General features: G+C 34.1%; 1 protein-coding gene across 2 annotated transcripts in view; it reads right to left on the bottom strand.

The window, feature by feature from the left end:
• Nucleotides 1–26,184, bottom strand: part of LOC114326742 (neurotrimin-like) — an 880,435-nt gene that overhangs the window by 182,990 nt on the left and 671,261 nt on the right. For both annotated transcript variants that reach the window (XM_050643137.1, XM_050643138.1), the window contains exon 4: nt 10,664–10,871. In XM_050643137.1, coding sequence (XP_050499094.1) covers nt 10,664–10,871 — 208 coding nt within the window. The remainder of the gene's footprint in view (nt 1–10,663; nt 10,872–26,184) is intronic.

Raw genomic sequence — 26,184 nt, 5'->3', positions numbered from 1 at the left:
GGGTCAAGTGGAGACACTTACGGCAAATACTAAAAGAAATGGGCGTACCCCAATACCTTATTTCGCTTATAACTGAACTATACGAACACACTACTGGATCAGTTAAAGTGCTTGACACACTTTCAAACGAATTTCATCCAGAATGGGGTATCAGACAGGGATGTATACTATCGCCACAATTATTCAATATATATGGAGAGCATATTATGAGAAGATCACTTGAAGGATGGGAAAAAGGCATCTCAATAAATGGTCATAAAATAAACAACCTACGTTTCGCAGATGACACAGCCCTTCTTGCAAATAGTCAAGCAGAGCTGATTGATCTTATACGACTGGTTGAAGACGAAAGTCAAATATTTGGTCTGCAATTAAACATATCAAAGACAAAGATCATGATAGTGGATAGTGGATAGACTACATAAAAATCATCCACATATAACCACAATTGATCGGTTTGAGGTTGTGAACTCATACTTATATCTGGGATCATTAATCACAAACACAGGGTTACTACAGGAGGAAATAAAACGTAGATGTGATCTAGCAAAAGTCGCCACAGCAAAAATGACCACAATATGGAAGGACTGTCAAATTTCAAGAGCGTTAAAGATGAGGTTGATCAACTGCTTAATATTCCCAATAATGACTTACGCATGTGAATCTTGGGCCCTGAGAAATTCGGAAAGAAGAAAGATAGACGCCACTGAAATGTTCTGTTGGAGACGAATGCTACGAATTCCTTGGACCGACCATAGAATAAATAATTCGATTTTAAGAGAGCTAAAAGTTAGCCAACGGCTCTCCAGTATAGTCCATCTCCAACAATTAAAATACGTTGGACATGTTATGAGAGCCAACACAGAAAACATGGAAAGACTCATTATACAAGGAAAGGTGGAAGGCCGAAGATCACGAGGAAGGTCCCCAACAAGATGGATCGATCAGATTACAGGAATATGCAAAAGACCTATGCATGAGTTAAAAGAAATGACCAGAGACAGAGATCTTTGGAGACCGACAATACACGACATCACGTCGACCACTACACTCCCTCCGGGGGGTCAGGATTGAAGAGAGAGAGAAGGAACATAGTTGCGGTTTCCACCGCATCCAGTCAAAACGCATAGTAGGACAGGTTGGTCCGGTTGCGTTGGTAACGGATGCGTTTTGAGACATCGGTACGAGCTTACAATACCAGACTAAACGCATAGTGTGACAGGTCGGTCCGGTAGCGTTGGAAACGGATGCGTCTCCACCGCATCCGGTCAAAACGCATAATGTGACATCGCACTAAGGACCTTCTCATTTCTGACTCTGTCGACACAGTTTATTCTTAGTACTCGATTATAGACCCATATGTTAAAGGCTTCAAAGCATTTTTGAGCATAGCCTAACTTAGAGTTCATGCTTACAATCCATATAGTTCCAATTCATGTAATTTAAACACGAAGGTGAATACTGCTCTAAAGTACGTCTCTTATTTTTACAAAGGTAGCTCTCATATATTATAATCATATCATCTCATCATTAAAGCTCGGATTTATAGGCAACAAAAATTGAAGAAAAAGGCGCCTATATAGGCAAAGGTTTTTATTAAAAAAGGCAGGAATATTAACATTTAGGCAAAATATAGGCAATAAAGGAATATAACTTATTATTTATTGTACAAAGTGAATTAACGTAATATTAACTTAAGAGGATCGGTACGTATTTTCGGCTGCAATGCTATTCAAATCCTGAGAAGACTAATAAGTATTTTTGAAAAATTTAAACGCAGAATGAAAGATTACGTTATTAGCGAGGGCCGAAAGTCCCTGAGAACTTCTATAATGTTTATTTAAATAAGTTACAGGGGTGAAAAACTAAGAGAAAATTTAGTGTGATTTTTAATTTCAAACATCTCATTCAAAATAAACTTTTTATTTATTCTAAGGGACTTTTGGCCCTCGGTAATAATTTAATCTTTCATTTTGCGTTTAAATTTTTCAAAAATATTTATTGGTTTTTTCAGGATTCGAAAAAAATGAACACAATGCCGTGGTAATATTTTCCAAATCTATCTTTGTCTTACAACGCACTCAGCCGAATATAATATTGTCAGCATATATTGTCAGTCAGACACTGACAGTCAGTGACAATTTTAAATATTTGACATTGCATTGGGAATATTTTGAGGTATTGATTAAATATTATTGATATATAGTGTATTTGATAAATAATTGATTTAAGACGTGAACTTAATTAAAAGTTATTTATTGTGTATTATTTGTGGAAGATCCAAGCAGAGAATACATCAGGATAATATATTCTGTGATCCAAGTATTTTGTTGTTAAAGATGTTCAAAATTGTAAGCGTTCCATAAAAATATATTATGAAAAAATCACTTTAACCCTTTTCCTCTTTTCTCGATTAAGTATTAGTTTTTGTTGTACAAATAAATTATTACAATCACTGAATACATAGTTAGTGAAAAGATTATCACATTTATTAACTGAATTAATAATTTGCAATTATAACAGTTATCCAAGAACATTCAAAAGCCATCTCTTTAACTGAATTAATAATTTGCATTATAACAGTTATCCAAGAACATTCAAAAGCCATCTCTTTAAATTAATGATGACATTTTCAAGTAGAATGACATTCTAGTAATGTTTACATATCCATACCAGTGTGAATTTTACTACACGTAATTTGCCGCGTAAAGACAGAAAAAGTAGGGATACACGTAAAATATTTGCGAATGATGTTCCCATAGCCTTAAGGCAGGTATATTTACACATTAGTATAAATAAACTAGTAACTATATAACTGTTAATTAATAATTAAACATTGTAACCACTTAAAATTTTATCATTAATAGAAACAACTAAATGTTTTTCAATATTTTCGGTCTTAAAACTATGTCTTCGATCACTTAAAATTAATTTGTACATTGAAAACGAACGTTCGACATCGACAGATGTAATTGGAGCATATTTCAGAGCGGATAATAAATCTGGCATAATTTGTAATTCCTCGGAAAATGTCCCATTCAAAACTTCAGCAACATTAGATAAAAACGAAAAACCTTCATTCTTGTCGAAAACATATTTCATTTTTTTAAAAATTAATTGACCGTTACTTCCAGGTGCCGATTTAATTTTCGTCTTTAAATTATCTATTAATTTTACTGACTCACATAAATGTATCTCTTGCTTTTCTAATAAGGTAATTGTGGTAACTATTAATTTATAATTGTCATTGATATAAGCGAGTTCCTGTTTCAATTTGGCATTTTTTAATATTTTTTTTGCTTCTCGAATGGCTTCGGAAATATCATCATCAAATTCTGACATAACTAATTCTATTTCATTGCAGTGTGTTCAAAGTAAAAAAAAACTGCTTCGAGCCAGGTTCCCCACCTTGTAATTACTGGTTTAGGTGGCAAAGGGACACCGGGAAGTCTTTCTTTATATATTTGCACCCTCAACGGAGCCTTTACAAAAACTTTTTTCATAAAATTTATAAAATTATTTACCAGCGGAAACAGATTTCTTATTTCTTCAGCAATTCTATTTACCCCGTGGGCTACACAAGTGCAATGAATTAAATTAGGATAAAAAATCTTTAAATTAACAGCAGCTTTTAACATATATGCCGCAGCATCTGAAAGCATTAAAACTATTTTATTCACTGGTATAGGGTTGGGGAAAAAGAGGTTTGTTAAACTATCTTGTATAAATCGACTTATTGTTAAATTATTTGTTTTTTACAATTCTTTAACGGCAACTAAATAAGGTTTTCTAGCAAAGTTTTCGTTCAAAATTCCAATCATTAAATTAGCTATGTACCTGCCGCACACATCTGTCGTTTCATCCACGATAATATACAAAAAATTGCCCTCTAACTCCCGCTTAATTTTTGAAATACATTCCACATAACATTTTTCCACAGTATGTTTTCTCAATGTACTCTTGTCCGGTAAGGATTTATTAAGATATTTTTCGAAAAAGCATTTAAAACTAGGGTTATTAACTTTATATAGAGGAATATTGGATGCAATCATCATCTGGCATAAATCAAATTTAAATGCGTCTTCCTCCTTTTTTTTTGAAGTGCTTAAACTATCCCACAGAGATATTTGGGCTAACTTAGAGGAATTTAATTTTTCCAAATTACGTTTATGAAGTGGGGTTCCACAATGCTGGCCAATAAAGTACTTTTTTTCTACTTGAAATCTGAGAATTAAAAAAAAAATAATTAGAATTCTAAAACCGCTTTAGAATTTAGTTATGTTGTGGGACGAGAAAAAAAGAGAAAAAATAAAACTTACCGATTTGCCGCATGGTTTACAAAATGCTCCATCTCTTTCTAGAGAAATTTCCGAATAAGGTGCGATCCATAGCCTTAATTTAGATGTCATCTTTTCACACAAATGTCTGAAACGTTTTAAAACGTGTTCTTTGCTTTTCGGTATACGCAACTAAACTAAACTAGGATATAGCAATTTGTGACTAAACTCTGATACAGTAACCGACTGTACAACTGATAATAAACTAATAAAGCTTAGGGATTTCCAAATAGTTAACCCTCAAGTCTCGATCAGGTACATTTTCCTAGAAATCTGTATAAACAAACCATTGATATTTTATTATTGACCCAAAATTTTATAATAGAATGGTTTAGTAATAGAATAATATCATGGGTAGTACCATGAAATTTTAAAAAAGGCACAAATAAGCGGAATTTACGAAAAAAGGCAAAAAGTGCAAAAAACAATTATAATAGCCAAAATAGGCAAAAAAAGGCATTTTGCCTATAATCCGAGCTTTACTCATCATACAAAAATCATGACAAATACAAATATCAGAATAAATATATATATATATAGAGAGAGAGACATACTTTATTGATACAATGTACCAAAAGGCCGTCGACCGAAGTCTTTCAGCCATCGCCAGAATAAATATAAATAACGTAAATATTGTTGTTTGTTGACGAATATATTATATACCTGAGTCAAATATAATCAAAGCTAATACAGAGAACCAAACAATTGCAGTACAAAGAAGAATCAGATTGGCATGGGCAGCGTTTGGAAAGTTAAGATGGATACTAAAAAACACAAAGATACAACAGTACCTAAAAACTCGTGTATTTGATCAGTGCATCCTTCCTGTTCTGACGTATGGCTCAGAAACATGGATATTAACAAAGGCCAACATAAACAAAATAGAAATAACTCAGAGAAAAATGGAAAAATCCATGTTGGGAATAAAACTGCAATACAGAAAATCATATGCTCATATCAAAATAAGTATTGTCTAAAACTGAACATCAAAAAGACTAAATCCATGATTGTAACGAAGAAGCTATAGACCAATGTAAATTTAATCATAAATAATCAGCCAGTTGAAAGAGTTACGTCCTACAAATATTTAGGGGTTTGCTTCACTGATACTAATGACCAGACAAGAAAAATCAAGAGGCGAATAGAGATAGCGAGACAATCGTTTGTCAAAATGAAAAAGTTCTTATGCAGCCGGGACATAAATATAAACTTAAGTACAATAATGTTAAGGTGCTATGTTTTCTCCGTTCTGCTGTACGGCATGGAAGCTTGGACACTGAAAAAGATAAACATCAAAAACATTGAGGCATTCGAGATGTGGTGTTAGAGGAGAATGTGGAAAATACCATGGACAGAAAGAGTAACAAATCAAGGTGTTTTGCTGAAGAAGGAAAACGAATTCGAAGTCATAAAAACCATACAAATGAAAAAACTGGAATATCTAGGCCACATAATGAGAGGAGAAAAGTACTCTCTGCTAAGACTCATAATCCAAGGAAAAATCTCGGGAAAGAGAAATGTGGGACGTAGGAGGATTTCCTGGTTGCGAAATTTAAGGAAGTGGTATGGGTGCAGTTCAATACAGTTGTTCAGAGCTGCAGCCAACAAAGCTAAGATTGCTGTGATGGTAGCCAACCTCCGATAGGAGACGGTACTGCAAGAAGAAGAAGACAGAAAATCAAACAAATGAATAAGAGAGAAAACCAAAGTAAACAATGTAATTGAACATATAACAGAGTTAAAGTGGAGATTTGCGGGTCACAATGCGAAAAAGGAAGATAAAAGTTGGAATGCTGAAATACAAGACTGGAGACCGTGGACAGGAAGAATAGGCAGAGGAAGACCATAGATGTGATGAAAGGAAGGTATTGTAAAAGCTGCAGGAACTCACTGCAAAAGCGCAGCCAAGGACAGACAGATATGGAAAGATTTGGGTACGGCCTATGTCCAAAGTTGGATAGAAATGGGCTAAAGAAGAAGAAGAAGAAGCACTCATTGATATTACCCCCGAGAATGCACGAGTTCCACTACTTTGTTCTGTGTGACATCTCCAACCATCAGCATTGTTTATCAGCTTTGTATTTTCAAAAGCATTCTACGAAAGCTCAGACAGTCCTTATATTATTTAATTTAATTATTCCTTTAAATTTATAAATCAGTGATTCGTTAGCGAATTTTCCACAATATTTTAGGTGTTGAAAACGTTAATGTATCGTAATGAAGTTTCCGAGCAGCTTTTGATGATTTTTCTAAATTCAATTATTAACTTCTCTCTTATTATCTGAACTTTCCTGTTCCCATTCATAAATGTTTAAGCGAAATAATTTTGCCTCCTGACAGACAACTCATTGTATCGCTTGAATACAATCCAAACGTTCTGGGAAATTCCGGGTAAATAATTCAAAGGTTCGGGTAATTATTGCGTTGCTTCGTGTTGGGGAGGGTTAGAGAGAAAATTGAGGATTTTACAGGTTTTTTACATTATTTTTTACACGAAATCTAAGCCTTAGTTGATGTTTTTGGTAGGTGTTTTGTTTAATTCATTTCATATTCATTTTGAACCTTGCGAAGGGGTCATTACTAATACGTTTCAACTACAGAAATACAATATACATTGAAAAAATTTATGAAGTAAGTTTTGTATATTTTTTTTTCATAAGGAAAGACAGTTTTGAATTTAATTCGATTTGGGGGCTACCCCTATCAGCTGACCTTGGTTTCTACTTTTCAGTATCTTTAGAGCCTGTGGTGGATCCTAAAACGAACTAATTCTGGCTGTCCCACTAGGCAAAATAATAAAATATTACATGCGTATGGACGCGCTAGGGACATCTATATAGAGACAGAGAAAATTCTCTATAGGCCGGAGTGCAGAATCAGTTGTAACTGTCTGTTGACTGACAGCTTTTTACAAATTTATAAAGACATAAGCCGGTAAATAGCGGAGAATGGGAGAATCTACAATATAATATATTCATCACTAGGGAGCGCATTTATATGCGATCAATTTTGAGGAAATATGCGCATATATATGCAGTAAAAAATTACGAAATATGGGTAAGATATGCACAAAAATTAAAAAAATGCGCATATCGAGAAACCAAAAAATTTCTGTTCTATTCCATTCTAGGGGGTTCCCTTACGGGGGGGGGGCGGCAATCTTATTTAATATCTTTCAAATAAGAATATTATTTTTTATATATGCAATTTATTAACCTTTTTTTTACAAAAACTGATACCAATAGTTACCTACTTAAAATAAAACAACAATATCACTAGATATATCTTCGATTATAATTCACTACAATCTGTTTTCCAATTTTTTTACGAGAAAACATTTTCTTTGATCAGATAAAATATTTTTATAACTTGAAAAACTCCTCTCAACATAAACAGAAGTAATTGGGGCGTATTTAGGATAACTTGTTAAAGCCAAAACCAATTTGCATTCTGCACCAAAATCAATTTCAAAATTTCCATTAAAAATTTCGCATATGTCCTGCAAAGTTTTAAAGCTATTATTTTTTTCTAGAACCAATTCTAATTTCTTTTTAACTGAATTACTGATTTCACCGGAAACTTTCGAAATTTTTGCTTTAAAATTATTTATAACTATTTCGACGGACTCTGTTAAAGACATTTTTCGCGTTTCTTAACTATTTATGGTTATGGTTTTTACTATAAAACTATAATGCGTCTTGATAAAAGTTAGCTGATTTGCCAATGAAGTTGTTTTAACAATATGTTGTGCCTTTATAATAGCAGCACTGTCTTCGGCGTTAAATTCTAGAAGCAATTCCTTAATTGCGACAAAATGTTCAGCATAAAAAATTGCAGCTTCCAACCAAGTTCTCCACCTAGTCAGAACTGGTTCGGGAGGTAAAGGTACATTAGGTAATTTGTTCCTGTACAAATGGACCCGTAAAGGACTTTTGCCCCTAATATGTATTAATATTTAAAAGAATCACCAGAATTATAGATGTTACCTACTAAATATAATAAAAGTAAATAAAATTCGGATTTCCCGGTAAACCATCCTTCATCATTTTAACATCCTACAATCATTTTATAATGGCGTAATATAAGCACTATAGGTACTTTGTGTAAAGATCGGGTATTTTATAAGAGTAAATGAAAAGTCAGTGAATGAGCCGTCTCTCTTCAGGTAGTTCTCGAATTAATAGATACGACAGCCTGTGCGGGGAAATATTTTGTGTCGAATTAAAAAATTAAAAAGTTTTTTTTGGACTTAAATATTTTTAAATAGGCTCAAAATATGCATGTTTTTTTAAAAATATGCAAAATTTAGTAAAGTTCTCAATTATGCGAAATATGCATGCAATATGCATTTAGCATAAAATCCTCCCTATCTACTCATCACCTACACTATTGTCTAGATAAAATCTTAACAGAATTCTGCATCCTTAGTTTTCAAAAATTTGAGTAAAATACACACACCGGCAAAATTAGCCGAACACCTTAAAAATGGGACATGTTTGATGTCTGGAATATCCTAAACCTGTTGTCCGATTTGAGTGATTCTTTTAGTAAGTTATAGCCTTATTAGTTAAGAATATCGGTGTAATAATATTGTTGCTAGACAGGTACATGTCATTTTATACCGGGTGTTACAATCATACTAGGTTTTTTTTCTTAAAGTTCGGAACACCCTGTGGAATATTCTAGTATATATAATATTTTAAAATTAAAACTCGATTGTAGACTTAGGCTTTCTAAACATCTTCTTTTTTGATTCATTTGCTTATGTTGGAAAATAAAAAAGTTAAGTATTTTAACAACTAACCATGTTTTTTATCAATAAATCCTCATAGTAGGAGAGGAAAGTATGCTAAATTTGCAGTTTGTAAAGATGTCTCCTATTTAAGATTTTAAAGTAACCCCCCAGCCCACCTCCTTCGGGGTCGTGTTTGGTGCCATTCGGTAGATTTTTGAAAAATATTGAATAGATATATTTTGCAGTTTTACGATCTGATGTTCATTTCGCGAAATATCGCAGGGTTAGTATTTAAAATTTTTAATTTACCCCCCTCCCCTCTCCGTGGGGTGTCACGAACCTTCACGGAGGTGGGGTGGGGGATTTAATTTTAAAATCCCAAATAAGAGCCCCCAATTTTTATTGCAGATTTGGATTCTTTACGTAAAAATAAGCAACTTTTATTCGACGCATTTTTTCTAATTATGGATAGATAGCGCTACATTCGGAGAAAAATGATTGTTTCAAATAGAAAATTAAATTAAAAAATGAAAAGTCCCCCACTTTATGGAAAATTTAACTTAACCCTTTTCTGATTTTAGCACATATTCTTCACAATCCAATAGGTTCCCATAAAGCTCGAGTAACTGCAAATTTAGTATACTTTCCTCCCCTACTATGAGGATTTATTGATGAAAAACATGGATAGTTGTTAACGCACATAACTTTTTTATTATCTCACATAAGTAAATGAATAAAAAAGAAAAATGTTAAGAAAGCCTAAATCTACAAACGAGTGTTAATTTTAATATATTTTACATGTGCTAGAATATTCCACAGGGTGTTCCAAACTTTACGAAAAAAACACAGCATAATTTGTACACCCGGTATAAAATGATATTTACCTGTCTAGCAACAATATTACTACAACGATATTCTTAAATAATAAGGCTATAACATACTAAAAGGATCACTCAAATCGGATCAGTGGTTTAGGAAACTCGAGACATCAAACATGTCCCATTTTTAAGGTGTTCGGCTAATTTTGCCGGTGTGTGTATAATAATTTTCTTTTCTCATCTTTATGAAGATGAGAAAATTTCTAAGTAACCAAAGATTCAATCTGCAAATTCAAGATCGGATGGTAAAAAGTTATATATCCACTCAATATATCCACTCCATTCTTCTTTATGGTGGCGAAGCTTGGACTATTAATGTTGACTTAATGAGAAAGCTGGAAGATTTTGAGATGTTTCTTTTTAGGAGAATTTTAAAAATTCCCTGAACCGATCACATTATGAACGAAATGGTGTTGCAGAGAATGGAAAGAGACGGAGAACTTTTGGCTACCATTAAAAAGAGAAAAACAACATATTTGGGACACAAATGATAAGTACGAATTACTACAGCTTATTAAGAAGGGTTGAAGGAAAAAAAAGGGTACTGGTAGACCATAAATATCCTGCCTGAAAAACATTTGCGACTGGACCGGGTTAAACACACAGATGCTTTTCAGAAAAGCAGAAGATACAAACGAATTTGCAATGGTTATAGCCAACCTTCATTAGTGAAATCAGCACTAGAAGAAGAAAAAGAAGTATGTTTAACTTACCGACTACCTGAAGGTATCCTTGTCTGGACCTCATCGGGTCAGTGTTTACTTGACACATGTACCATCCTCTATCTACTTCTTGTACATTTTTGATATGTAGATACCATGACTTGTGGTCGTTGTACGATAGAGATATGCGAGGGTTCTGTGTGATAACGTTGTGATGTATAGAAAGAATTGTTTGAGTATCTACTCTAACCCATGCAACCTGAAACAAAACGAGAAATTAATGGTCAGAACTTATTCGCATTTTTCTCACCGTTGTTATCCATGTCTATAACAAAATAATACATCACTATATAATTGATGGATTCGACATTCGCCCGTTACTTTATGGAAGTTCATTTTATAAAATAATAATACATCACTACATAGGCCGTCTAGGCGCCAAATAGAGGTCACCGTGTCATTTTCGCCTACACCTATCCTCGCCGGCCCCATTATTCGTCGAATTAATTATCTTTCTCTCTAAGATTTTTAACTTCATTTCATTTTTTTTTGTGTTAAGCAGAAGCACATCGTCTCTGCACCAGAGGTGATAACTGGCCTGATTGTGGTCTTGTAAATTTTTAAATTGGTTGTTTTACTAAAGTGTTTTTTTTAAATAATTTTTGGTAATGTGTTTTTTATAAAACAAAAGTTAAAAACTAAATAATTTATTTCTTATTGAAATATATTTCATAATTTTAATATCGAGTGATTCCTGTGATTCTCCTATTCTCTTTTGCAGGCAACTGTAATTTCATGATGGGTTCTAGTAGGACTCCTTTGGGCACGAACAGCTCTGGATAGCACATCCCATGTATGTTTAATGGGATTCATCTCTGGAGACATCGCCGGTCATTCCAATCAGCGAATATCTGCTGTCTCAAGATAATCATTAACCGCTTGTGTCCCATGTGGGCGGGCGTTATCATCCATAAGTACAAAATTGTCACCCACTGCTCCTCGCCAGAATACCACACCAGCTTCTAAAACCCGTATGATGTGCCTTTGTCTTGTTAGGGTCCTGTCAATAATCAAAAATTCTGTGCGTTCACCTGCCATAATACCCGCCCAAAAAAACACTGCCACTAGCGAAAGGCAGTATGAGAAGAGCATGTGCTTGTGGTTCAGCTTGTTTTTTCAGCGAATTCGCCAGCTATGATCATTTAATCAGATTTATAGTCTCTTCTGAAAAAAGCACAAAATTCAAAAATTATTTAGGGAGCTGTGTATATTCTTGAGTCCAATAGAGACGGTGCAAAACATGTCTAGGTTGTAGCTGAGGAACTCTTATTGGCCTATGACTCCTCAAACCTGAATCTAAATTCTTTCTTCTTTCTGTAGCCAACGGTGCTCTGACTCCTATAGCATGTCTAAAGTCTCCTTGGAGGGCTGGTACAGATATAGACGAATTTCTCCGAATGAAAATTCTGATATATCTATTCTGTTGCTCATTGGTAACTCGGGGTCTACCAGAGCGAGCTCTATTTTGTATCGAATTTGTATCCAAAAGCCTATTCCATATCCGTGAGACATCCATTCTTTCCTCCACTAACCGCTGTGAATGACCTTCTTCAAATAAAGGATAATTTGTCTGATCTAACGCTCAAATTATTACACCTTGGCAAAAATAGGTCAACTAACTGGGTATTTAAATAAAACTAAAAATAAAAAGGTATGTGATTTAAAAAGGCCTATTAAAATATTAGCCCTGGATTCCGCGTACCAAAAAAAAGTTTATTAATAGGTCTGGATCCCGCGTACGAAAAAAAAGTTGATTAATAGCAAGCTGAAAATTTGTTAATAGCTTAAGGGTGTCTAGTCGGACAAACTTTGATATATGGGAACACTGGAAAAGGGGCAGTTTTAATTGTGGAACAGGTTAAAAATTTGGAACGGTCACACCACGAAAACGGCACATGTATTTTGTTCGACAGAACAGACTTAAACTCTCCGAACAGAGATTAAACTCTCATGCAAAAATCAGACTGCTATTTATCACCAAATGGGCGTTTTAATGAGTGGAACATGTAGAATATGTCAAATGACAGGAATTATGACAGGTGATAAATAGCAGTCTGATTTTTGCATGAGAGTTTAATCTCTGTTTGGAGAGTTTAAGTTTATTCTGTCGGACAAAATAAATGCGCCGTTTTCGTGGTCTGAAAGTTCCAAATTTTTAACCTGTTCCACAATTAAAACTGCTCCTGTTCCAGTGTTCCCATATATCAAAGTTTATCCGACTAGACACCCTTAAGCTATTAACAAATTTTTAGCTTGCTATTAATCAACTTTTTTTTCATACGCGGGATTCAGACCTACATGAGAAGACCATGTGCTTGTTGTTTAGCTTGTTTGTTCAGCGAATTCGCCAGCTACGACTATTTAATCAGGTTTATAGTCTCTTCTGAAAAAAGCACAAAATTCAAAAATTATTTAGAGAGCTGCGTATATTCTTGAGTCCACTGTAGACGGTGCAAAACATGTCTAGGTTGTAGCTGAGGAACTCTTATTGGCATATGACTCCTCAAACCTGAATCTAAATTATTTCTCCTTATTGCAGCCAACGATAATCTGACTCCTATAGCATGTCTATAGTCTCCTTGGAGGGCTGGTACAGATATAGACGAATTTCTACGAATGAAAATTCTGATATAACTGTTCTGTTGCTCATTGGTAACTCGGGGTCTACCAGAGCGGGCTCTATTTTGTATCGAATTTGTATCCAAAAGCCTATTCTATATCCGTGAGACATCATTCTTTCCTCCACGAATCGCTGTGAATGCCTTCTTTAACTAAAGGATAATTTGTCTGATCTAACTCTCAAATTATTACACCTTGGCAAAAATAGGTCAATTAAATGGGTATTTAAATAACACTAAAAATAAAAAAGGTGTATTTGATTTAAAAAGGCCCATTAAAATATTAGCCCTGGATCGTGCTTATCAAAAAAAAGTTTATTAATAGCAAGCTTGAAATTTGTTAATGTCCGACTGGTATTTTATTTGACAAATAATGACATAATTTCGAAGTCAGGTAAGTATGATGTAATGCCCTAGGGCTTTTTTTTTGAAAAATAACGCCCTAGGGTATTAAATTTGAATAACTAGTTAAATACTGTCAAGTTGACAAATAACAACCTAAGTAAAACTATGGTTACTACAATTACAAGTTTATTACATGGTTACTACAATAAATGTACTTATTTGAAAACTAATTACTTCAAAATTTATTCAAATTTTTTGGATATAAAGAATAATTTAGTCGGACATTAAACGTTGAAGGCACCACGGATATTATAGATAATAACGCTTTCGGTCAACGTATATCCCTCCGGCCAAAGGCCCTCGGTATATACACCATTGACCTCAAGCGTTATTATCCTTATAATACCCTTGGTACCTTAATAACTATAACAGCTTTTACGGTGCGGTGTCTAGTCGGATGAATTTTGATGTATGGGAACACTGGAACAGGGGAAGTTTTAATTGTGGAACGTAATCTTCATTGTGGAATGTGTCTTCCTGATGAAGTTTATGATTGTTAAAACTAGAAGGGTGCTTTTAAGTTTATTTAATAGCAAACGTTATATAATACCGGAAAAAATGTTTGTCCGACAAATATTTTGGGCATTTTAGTAAGTCTGACGCGTAGAACATGTCAAATGTGAGGAATTATATTGGTGGTAAATAGCAGTCTTATTTTTGCATAAGAGTTTAATAAAACGGTAACAAATTAATTGGAAATTCTGTCCGACAAAATACATGGGACGTTTTCGTAGTCCGACGTTCCAAACCTGTAACCTGTTCAACAATTAAAACTTCCCCTGTTCCAGTGTCTCATACATTAAAGTTTGTCTGACTAGACACCGTTAAGCTATTAACAAATTTTCAGCTTGCTATCAATAAACTTTTTTTGGCACCCAGGATCCAGGCTTATATATAATAGGGATGCGGATGTATAAAAGAGTAAAAATTGTGAATACGAGGGCTCATGCAGAACTTTTGAAACTATGTGTATAATAATATGCATCACTAAATCCTTAATAAATTAGTAAAAGTTTTGCGGCAGTTATGACAGTAATTTGACGTGTAATCAGGGTTTCGATGTAAAATCATCCATACAGATTTACGCTTATATGCTTCAAATGCATGATTATAAACTATTGAATTCGATGATTAATATTCCAGTGTTGTATTGAATTATAATATTGAGTTACAGATAAAAATTTTAATTGGGGCAAACAGAGAAATTTAAATACACTGCGCGTCAGAGAAAACGGGCTACTTATAAAATGTGAGACATTTATTTATCAATTTTTTTTCTTATATAACTATCAAATTAAATTTGTTGTGTATTCAGTTACTCTTATGCTACAAGGCTCCATATATGCTCAATAGAATTAAGGTCTGGACTTTGAGCAGGTTAATCCTTTTTTGGAATACCATTATCTTCAAGATACTGTATTATAAACCTTGCTGTGTATGGTCTTGAAATTTGTCATTAGCAGAACACCATTGCCAATTGCAAGTCAGCATGTGGCCTCACATGATATTGTAGGATCTCCCTTATGTATAATATGTGATGTTAATGCGCCTCTCTCAATCAAGACGAGATCCGTGTATTCCTCAAAAAAATCGCTGAACAAAACATTACTTAGCCACCACCAAAAGCAACCCGGTGTTAGTGAGAACAGGCAGCGTAACATTCTCCAGCCCTTCTGTAGACCTTTTTTTGACTATATTTACCATAAAATGACATTCTACACTCATCGGCAAACAATACTTTTTCGAATCGTCTATTGTCCAATTGTTGAGTTCACGGCCAAATGCAAGTCTGCGTCTTTTGTAAGCATTAGTAAGTAATGGGTCCCTTGTTGGGTTTCAAGTTGTGAAACCACATTCTCTTAAGCTTCGTAGAAGAGTAGAAATGCCGATTACTGGTCCTTGAGCTTGCCGGATGTGCCTTTGGAGCATTCTAGCAGATTGCATCTGGTTTCGCAATGCAGTGATAGTGAGAACGCGATCTTCTCTGACTGTTAGCTTAATTTTGGCACCAATATCGGGTCGTTGTTGATGAGGTCGAGTTTCAAGAAATCATTGGTAAGTACTCTGAATAGCTAAACGGCTAACATTCAACTGTTTTGCCACATCTGTTTGGCTTGCTCCATTTTTCAGCAATGTAACAATCTGAACAAATTTTCGATATTTTTAAATCGGTATTAAGAAAATCAAATACAGATATCTCTTCACAGCTTCTATGGATGATTGTTCGGTTCTAATTCTAGGTCTAGTTACCTAGACCAAAGTACCTAGGTACATACTTACACAAATATAATTCGAACTACGAAATTATTGCAACAGAATTTATCAACTGTTCCAAATCTACCGGAAGCTAAATAACCTCGTAATTGAATTATATATGTATTTTGTAAAATATTATACGTAGGTTTATGGTGTGTTAAGATTAATCTGAGATTACAAATTAAGGGTTTAATTTGTCAATGAATACTAAAAATTAAGTTATATCACAAACCAAAAATAATTAAAAATTGGATCAATCATTGAGAATAAAAATGTATACAAATTCAATATCCCTAAACTACCTGATTGTATCAGAACGTTCATCAGAAGAAATGACGCTAGGAACATTTGCCGACGACACTGCAACTCTAGCTCCACATAGTGACCCTATTTATGCCTTGCATCTCCTTCAAGCGTATCTAGACAGAATACAAGATTGGTTTTTGGAATTTAAAATTTAGTCAATGAAGGAAAATCTGCTCACATTGCATTTCTAAAACGAAGAGGAACCTGTCCTCCTGTAACTTTAAATAATCACCAATTAACATCAGCCAACGAGGTAAAATATCTTGGTATTCATTTGGACAGAAGTCTCACAAGGAGGAAACAGATCTGGACGAAGAGAAAGCAACTAGATCTCCAATTCAGAAATATGTATTGGTTAATGGGCTGTTCATCAAGACTACCTATCTCGATAACAAATTGCTGCTCTATAAGGCAATTCTTACGCCAATCTGAACATATGGGTTAGAACTATGGGGAATAGCCAGTCACTTCAACATCGAAATTATCCAACGCTTTCAATCAAAAACCCTCAGAACCATTAATAATGCACCTTGGTAAATCAACAACAGAATTATTCATCAAGACATAAAAATGTATATGGTACAGGAAGTCATCAAAAAACGTAGCGCTGCATACATTGCCAACTCCAACTGGAGGATCATGAAAAAAAAAACCAGTTTGCACTTAACCTCCTAGACAATTCCCAAGAACAGCGTTGGTTAAAGAGGTTCAAACCACTGGACTTGCCATTTAGAGTAAACTTCTGAACTAATTAGTTAGTAGTTATAACAGACATGTAATTATTTTCGATAGAACTTTATAAAAATTTTACTTTGATATTACCAGTGGGTAAAATCCTTCTTGTCCCTAGTCAATGTCAGTACCTTAATTCCAAAAAGATAAGATGGCGAATAGGCATTCGCCATGGCAAGGCATGGCGAAGCCAATAATGCTCAAACACATACATATACACACACAGTGCCAGTACTTTTGTTTATTGTTGGCACTCAACAGATTGCTAAATACTTTTAAATAAATAAATAAAAAAAATTCATCAATATATAAGTATTTTTTTACAACCACTATTCAAAATGCACTTTTCTGCACAGTTTTATGTTAACAAACTTGATATTTTCTCACAGTATAAGGTATATGACATCAATTTGCAGAAAAGTGACGTTTCTGTGCCGGAAACTTCTTTTCTGCACAGTTGACTACCTCATTCTGAGTACCGTTATATTCTGTTTACATCCGTGGTTAAAGGTTAGACAAATATATAAACTATAAGACAATTATTATATTTAACTATATAATAAAAATTAAATTATGGATGTTACTGCTTTATTTTGCAATTTTATTCTTAATAAACATTTTATAATTATCAAATAACCAATAAGGTTTTAGGAAACTTAGCAAGATACTTCGAATGCAGTAGGTTTGGTGGAAATCCGTAACTGCATAAATGTAACGTCAAATGTGACACTATTGTGTAATAATTTTTTAAAATAGTTTAATTTTAAACAAATTAAGGCAGTACATTAAGAGCACACAGTAGCGATCAACAGGTAGCAACAAACGCGGTCCGAGATTGCGAAAGTTCTGCGAACTTTGAAAAGTGAGGCAACAGTGCGTCGGTAATTCGACACTGACAGAGACGTTTATACTATCAAAAACAATAATTTTTATACACATAGGCGCGAAATGTTGTCAAGTCAGTGACGTTCGATTTCTTGTTATAAAAAAATCGATTTTTAGTAGTTCCAATATGACACAAATCTAGACACGGGATAAAAAAGTTTATTTGAAGAAAGTGTATTTTTTTGTCTTTCTTAATGGCGGTACAGGCTCCTTTTTTCAATATTTTATTTAGTTGTAGAGTAATTTCCACATATTAACATATTTCTGAAATTGGGCTCTGTACCGCCATTCTTTATTATATTACGAATATATGTGCAAAATATCTTGACAAAATATTAAAAATTAGAGCCGCAATCTTGGAACACGTTTGTTGCTACCTGTTGATAGCTACTGTTTGCTCTTAATTTTTTAAATCATTTCTGTGCAATTTGTTTAGGTATAAGGAATTTAAATTGATTAGTATTAATTAAATGCAGTTTAAAATTTATCAAATGTTATTATAATTAATCTTCGTTTGGAAATTGTGATTTTTATTTTTAGGAAAAACCGTGCTTGTAGAAGTATAGTGTGTAACACCTGCAGAAATGTAATTTCTCGCTCGTTTGAATTGCGGCATTCGCTTGCGCTCGTACCGCAACTTTTCAAACTCGTGAGAAACTAGTACCTTTCTGCACTTGTTGCACAATATACTATTAATGTAAGTTTTGTTTCCTCGAAAAATCCACTTATATTGAAACAAAACAGTTGTTGATCAATCATTGAGACTACAAAAAATATAAAATCCCTAAACTACCTGATTGTATCAGAACGTTCGGCTGATGTTCTCGTTTTACAAATTGAATAGAACTAAAAGAAGTCTTGTCTAGTAGTTTGACGTGGTGTAGAATCAGTAATACCCAACAGTGTACATCCTTTCAATTGCGAACGAGAAAAAAAAACGGAAAAATCGAGGATTCTGCTTGATAAAGCAGGAACAGACTTTGCAGAGACAGGTTAAAGATGTTCCGACAAGTACACTGCAAAAATATTTGAATTTGTTTATATTATAACTGTTTATTTCTCATTGAAAGTTTTTAATAAATTTCTATTAAGAGGATGGGTACGTATTTTCGGCTGCAATGCTATTCAAATGGGGATTCACTTTTTTCGAATCCTGAGAAAACTAATAAGTATTTTTAAAAAATTTAAACGCAGAATGAAAGATTACGTTACTGGCGAGGGCCGAAAGTCTCTGCGAACTTCTATAATGTTTATTTTAATAAGTTACAGGGGTGAAAAACTAAGAGAAAATGTAGTGTGATTTTGAGTTTCAAATATCTCATTCAAAAGAAACTTTTTATTTATTCTAAGGGACTTTCAGCCCTCGGTAATAATATAGTCTTTCATTCTGCGTTTAAATTTTTCAAAAATATTTATTGGTTTTTTCAGGATTTCAAAAAAATAAACACAATGTCCGTGGTAATATTTCCAAATCTATCTTTGTCATACAACGCACTCAGTCGAATAGAATATTGTCAGCATACTGTCAGTCAGACAGTGACAATCAGTAACAATTTTAAATATTTGACATGGCATCGGGAATATTTTGAGTTGTTGATTATATTATATTGATATAATAATATAGTGTATTTGATAAATAATTGATTTAAGACGTGAACTTAATAAAAAGTTATTTATTGTGTATTATTTGTGAAAGATCCAAGCAGAGAATACATCAGGATAATATATTCTGTGATCCAAGTATTTTGTTGTTAAAGATGTTCAAAATTGTAAGTGTTCCATAATAACAATATGTTATTAAAAATCACTTTAACACTTTTCCCTTTTTCTCGATTGAGTATTAGTTTTTGTTGTATATATAAATTATTACAATCACTGAATACATAGTTAGTGAAAAAAGTATCACATTTATTAACTGAATTCATAATTTGCAATTATAAATATAACAGTTATCCAAGAACATTCAAAAGCCATCTCTTTAAATTAATGATGACATTTTCAAGTAGAATGACATTCTAGTAATGTTTACATATGCATACCAGTGTGAATTTTACTGCCTGCACGTAATTTGCCGTGTAAAGACACAAAAAGTAGGGATACCCGAAAAATATTTGCGAATTATGTACCGATGGCCTTAAGAAAGAAGATCGATGTATTTGTCATGAATCTAAAATTTTTTTAATCTATTTCTGCGTAAAAAACAGTCCAAATACAAAAAGATGTTCCAAAAATGAAAAAAAAAAATGGTTACAATCTTCCTTAATACAAAAAAAGAGATAAACTAGATCTTTAAAGCTACAGGCACATTAGCTTACTAAACAACTTATACAAGCTCTTTACTCGAACACTGGCAAAGAGATTGGAAAGACAAGCAGGCTTTAGGTAAGGAACAAATGACCCTCTGCAATGCCAACTTCCACAAAGCATTTGACACACTATCAGAATGTGGAGCATAGGTATGCGAACATTATTCGAAAATTATACGATAATGCAACAACAGCTGTACACTTTTATTTCATACCGAGAAAACAAAAATTGACAGAAGGGTGCGGCAGGGATATACTTTGTCGTCAATAATATTTATATGAGTCATGGAGTATGCATCTAAGCGATTAGGGTGGAACTCAAAGGGAATTAACATCGATGTAATCTCTTTCTCATAGGCACTTTTCAGTGCGTCACAAATTTTCAATGTCTTTCTAAAGCATTAAGTTGGAAGTGACAGAAAAAACGTACTTTCGTGATTATAGTCATTTCTAACATTTATTCTAGATGTTGATAGATGGCGCTATAATCAAACAAAAAATGATTTACGAATTATATAAATATACGATTATAATCTGTACAATTTATAAAACTACAACGCTGGTATTAGAATTGCACTAGGAGCTTTCCGGACAACTCCCTCCGAAAGCATACTGAGCGAAGCCGGCGAACCACTTCAAAAGTACCGAAGAATATACTCTTAGCTCTAGCACATGCTACATATACAGCCTCAAATATAAAAAAAACCCTCTTCTGTAATACTTCTAATAACAAATATATCAATTATTACAATAATAAGCCCCGTGCCCCCAAACCTTACTGGGCGATTCGCCAAAATAGACGGCAATTTCGAGGTAGAGAAATTTAATTTAAACATGGTTTAGAATAAGTTCATTTTTAAATATTTTTTATAAAATTAACAATTCAACTTACCCATGATACCAGCAGAGATCATTTTTAAATATTTTCCGAAAATCGGAAATGTTGTGAGTTCGGAGTTGACTAAGTGTCCACCGTGTTGACGTAATTTTCTGTTAATTGAAATTTATGATGGTAACAATTAAATAAAAATTGGTATGTAATATATAGTCCTGTCGCCAGGGGGGGTACAACGGCCTCGTTAATTCAGATGGACTTACTCAAGTTTTTTTTATGTATTTTGACCCGTAGAACACGAATTTTTTGGGTAACAGTTGATCCGGATGTCGATAAGATTGTTATAGACCAAGAACTTGAGGAATCAAATAACAGCGATTTTTGGCAAAACAAAACAATATTTTGTATTTTTTGGGCCATTTTAAGTAAAAAATATTTCTACAAGTTTTTTCGTAGGATGCACAGTTTTCGAGATAAACGCGGTTGAACTTTAAAAAAATCGAAAAATTGCAATTTCTGAACCCGAATAACTTTTGATTAAAAAATAAAATAACAAGTCTGCTTACCGCATTTGAAAGTTTAAGTCAAATTATATCGGTTTTGATTATTTGCATTGGTAAAAATTTATTTTTTTATTGTTTAACAAAGCTATAAACACGTAGGGTTCCCCGTGCTTTTACATGCGTTTTACCGCATGTAACGTAGAAATAGTCTTGATTGCACTAGTACCTATTCTACCTACTCGTTCGATTTTAAATGAGAAATCATAGAAACATCATTCACGCACTAGTTGTTTGTAGCTTTGTTTAACAATAACACAATAAATTTTTAGCAATGCAAATAATCAAAACCGACATAATTTGACTTGAACTTTCAAAGGCGCTAAGCAGAATTGCTATTTTATTTTTTAATCAAAAGTTATTCGGGTTTAAAAATTGCAGTTTTTCGATTTTTTGAAAGTTCAACCGCGTTTATCTCGAAAACTGTGCATCCTACTAAAAAACTTGTAGAAATATTTTTTGCTAAAAATGACCCAAAAAATACAAAATATTGTCTTGTTTTGCCAAAAATCGCTGTTATTTGATTCCTCAAGTTCTTGGTCTATAACAATCTTATCGACATCCGGATCAACTGTTACCCAAAAAATTCGTGTTCTACGGGTCAAAATACATAAAAAAAACTTGGGTAAGTCCATCTGAATTAACGAGGCCGTTGTACCCCCCCTGGCGACAGGACTAATAACTATACAAAACACTTCCATTTTGATATAAACTACTAAAAACATAAAAAATAGGTAAAATATCAATTGCGTCGGAGTTGATTTAGACCGTCATTCGTGTTGACAAAACTTTCCAATATGTAGCCGTGCCTTCTCCGTTAAACTTCAAAAATCTAATCTGCTTTTGAACGCAATCTTGGTATTTCCTTTCTATACATTTTTCTCTCTTTTTTCCATGTCAACATAATGATTTGTTATCCGCTTCCACATATGAGCTCCATGTTTTCACATAATGTGCTTACATAGACAGATGTCTCTTTTATCAACATTAGACAAGACTACCCAAAATGGTATATTCTTACAGAAATAAGCATACCTGCATAAAATATTACTTTCTTTCATAAAATCTTTATTTAACGATTTTGGGGACTTTCGCCTTCATTTTTCCGTCGTACTCCAGTGTATACGAGCCAATTTCTATAAAAAGAAGATAATTACCAAACCGACCGAGACATCTTGAGAGCTTACCCAGTAACCCTTGTCCTATATCAGACTAAATTTAAATTGTATTTTTTTATTGAAGAGTCTCAGATGCAGAATCCACTAATTTAATAAAAATTAAAATGGTAAATAGTAATTTAAACCTGAGACTTCTGCGACTTTTTCAATTAATAGGACAGCAGACGACGAATATAGAAAACGAAAGGGAAACGATCACATTCTGCCTTCATTCGTCTCGGAAAAAGACAGCAGAGGAACTTTCAGTACTCAAACCGAGTAAAGTAAATAAAATAATAAATTATGGTTTGGCTTGTTTTCGATTCAGAGGGTTGTACACCCGCTAGACAGGCTGTTTCTACCATTTCAGGCGTCATCAGTATCTTTTGTTAGCGTGCACACACTTAGATGTCGCTGTATCGCGTCTAATGGGAAATTTGAATTATTTTTCAGATTCCCTTTAAAATGATGGTGGAGCTATTTTTCGATTCAGAGGTGTGCACGCTAACAAAAGCTACTGATGACGCCTGAAATGGTAGAAACAGCCTGTCTAGCGGGTGTGCAACCATCTGAATCGAAAACAAGAAAAACCATCATTTATTATTGAATTTTTTTAGTTTAAGAATTACCACTCACACACTTTCAACATTTCCGAGGCACGTTCGTCAACTCCGAGGCACGACTGGGCGTCGGAGTTGATTGCTTCGGTGTTGATGATTTAATACATTTTTAATTTTACTTTCTACAAATATTAAAAATAATTCTGCTTTGTTCATCGTGTGTCAAAAAAAAAACGTTATAGCGGCTACTTAGAAGGAAAACATATTAAAAGATTAGCAAAATTAAGCTTTTACGAAAGCTTCGGTGTTGAATGTATAAAAACATACGCTTAGCTTAAGACACCTTGAACAATTTTCTATCGCTTAACGATATTATGTTCGTCCACTTTCTTCCACAATTTGGGTTAGACTGAAGCGTTCCTCTCTTGTCAAGGTGTCTGCCATATAGTATAGTGCAGTTTGGCCTAAATTTTCATATATTTTCAGTTTTTAGTAGTAGATTTTTATGGTTTAATTTTAAAAATCAAAGTTATTAATTTGACAGTTTTAAATTAAATTGGGTTTTAAATTAATTATTGATAAAATAATCTACACTTTTGTAACTTTTCAGTGTGTAATACTAAAAAACAAATCAAAAAACAAGGTGGGTTACAGCCTCGGAGTTGATATTTTGACATTAAGATTACTACATAAAATGCTTGTAAAAATACTTTTTTTAAAATTAATGTTAAGTGGCGTACATTCATCTATTGTATAACTTAACTTGGCAACACGACTTGAAACACAGTATGTAAAGGATATAAGAAAAAAGCGACTTAAACAATATGCCGCTTATTTTGGCGAACCACCCTACTGCGAGAGAATCCGATTATATAAATAGTTCCAGACTGAATATTCAATTCCCAACAGTATTTCAAACAAATACCAATAACTATCTACCTTATATATTGAAAATATATAAGGTAGATAGTTATATATTTTCAATATATTTCCTCAATAAGCTACTAAAAACCGAGCAATTATCCATAGAAGTTGTGGAGAGATATGTGTATTTGAATTTCTTATTAACGATGTAAAAATATAAAAAGTTTATTCAGATTGTCAAAGAGCAAGCCAAAGAGATGTGGCAAAACAGTTGAATGTTAGTTGTTTAGCTATTCAGAGTACTTACTTGGGGTCATTCTTTTATCAAATAAAATTTATTAATTCTCAAGAAGATTAACAAATAACCATTGTTCATTTTTATCCTCGCGTAACTATTTTGTCGCTTCTGAATCCGAGTCACTTATTTTTACCCATGTACAATTCTAATAATTTGGTACGGAAATATGTGAATTCACAAAACACAAGCACATTAAAAAACTAGTTCCATCACGATTAGTGTAATGCAGACAGGCTGGTGCTATGCTTTGTAGTAGATACTTCAGGTCAGTAGTAGGTACTTAGTAGTACTAAACATTCGTAAAAAACTTGTTTTACACTTTGATAATGGCAGGTGTCACAACAACAAAATGGTTCGTTTTCGAACCTTTGGTGGGAGTGGGATATAAAAATTGAAATACACAATTTTATTTTTTGTGAAAAGTCTCAAAACATTTAGTGTGTAAATGGACCTGGAAGTTTTGATAAACAAAAATAGTATGGTCAGAACATTGCCTACACATTCAGCTTCTTTCTCAAAAACGAAGTCGAACGGCCCTCCATCTTTTTTAGAAATTATTTTAGATATTTCCAGTTTACACTTTCCAATCCTGTATCTTGCACTGTGCCAGTTGCATAAATTCGACAAATCGACATATTGTCTACAACACTACACAACCTCCCTTATGTAGAGCCCTCCCCCTCCCCCCCTAGATTATAACAAAACTGAATACCAGAATACCGGTCTTTCTAAAGGTACGTATCCACTACGTTTGTACTATTGGACCACCGAGGCACTGCCGCACGGTCGTTGGCGCACTGTTGCACGGTCCGGGAGCGCCAACCATCCACTATGTTCACGAACCTCTTGCACTCCGCACTCCCTGCAACTGCTCCAATCGATACGGTATGCGCTCCTCTACATATAAACCGACACCAATTGGAACGCCGAGGCGGAGCGTGCACTGTTGCACGGTCCGGGAGTGCCTACCATTCACTATGTTTATAAACCTCTTGCGCTCCGCGCTCCCTCCAACTGCTCCCATCGATACGGCATGCGCTCCTCTACATTTAAACCGCCACCTATTAAACCGCCGAGGCGAAGCGCGCACTTTTGCACGGTCCGGGAGCGCCAACCATCCACTATGCCCACAAACTTCTTGCGCTCCGCGCTCCCTGCAACTGCTCCAATCGATACGGTATGCACTCCCTTACATATAAACCGCCACAGATTGGAGCGCCGAGGCAGAGTGCGCACAATTGCACAGTCCGGGAGCGCCAAACGTGTCCAATATGTGGATCAGTTACAGGAGCTCGGAGCGCAAGCATAGTGGTTACTTGTTTTTACACATAATAAAGAAATAATGTTGTAGAAGCATGTAACAAATACGGCCTAAAACTAAACTGTAAGAAGACAAAAATAATGATCATTAGTAAAAACACCAACATAAACGCCCAAATTACAGTAAACAATACACCTCTAGAGAGAGTACAGAAAATATGCTACCTGGGCTGCAACATTAAGGATACTTGGGATCATAGCTACGAAATAAAAACTCGTATTGAAAAAGCCAGAAGCTCTTTTAACAGTCTTAAGAAAATTCTCTGCAACTTGTCTTTAAGTATCAATATACGCATAAGAATTCTTAGATGTTACGTCTTTAGTGTCCTCCTATACGGAGTTGAAAGCTGGAGCATGACAGAAGATGCCATAAAACGGTTAGAGGCGTTTGAAATGTGGTGCTACCGACG

Source organism: Diabrotica virgifera, chromosome 2, assembly GCF_917563875.1.
Source record: "Diabrotica virgifera virgifera chromosome 2, PGI_DIABVI_V3a".
In the NCBI taxonomy this organism is placed as follows: domain Eukaryota; kingdom Metazoa; phylum Arthropoda; class Insecta; order Coleoptera; family Chrysomelidae; genus Diabrotica; species Diabrotica virgifera.
This window is presented reverse-complemented; position numbering and strand designations above follow the sequence as displayed.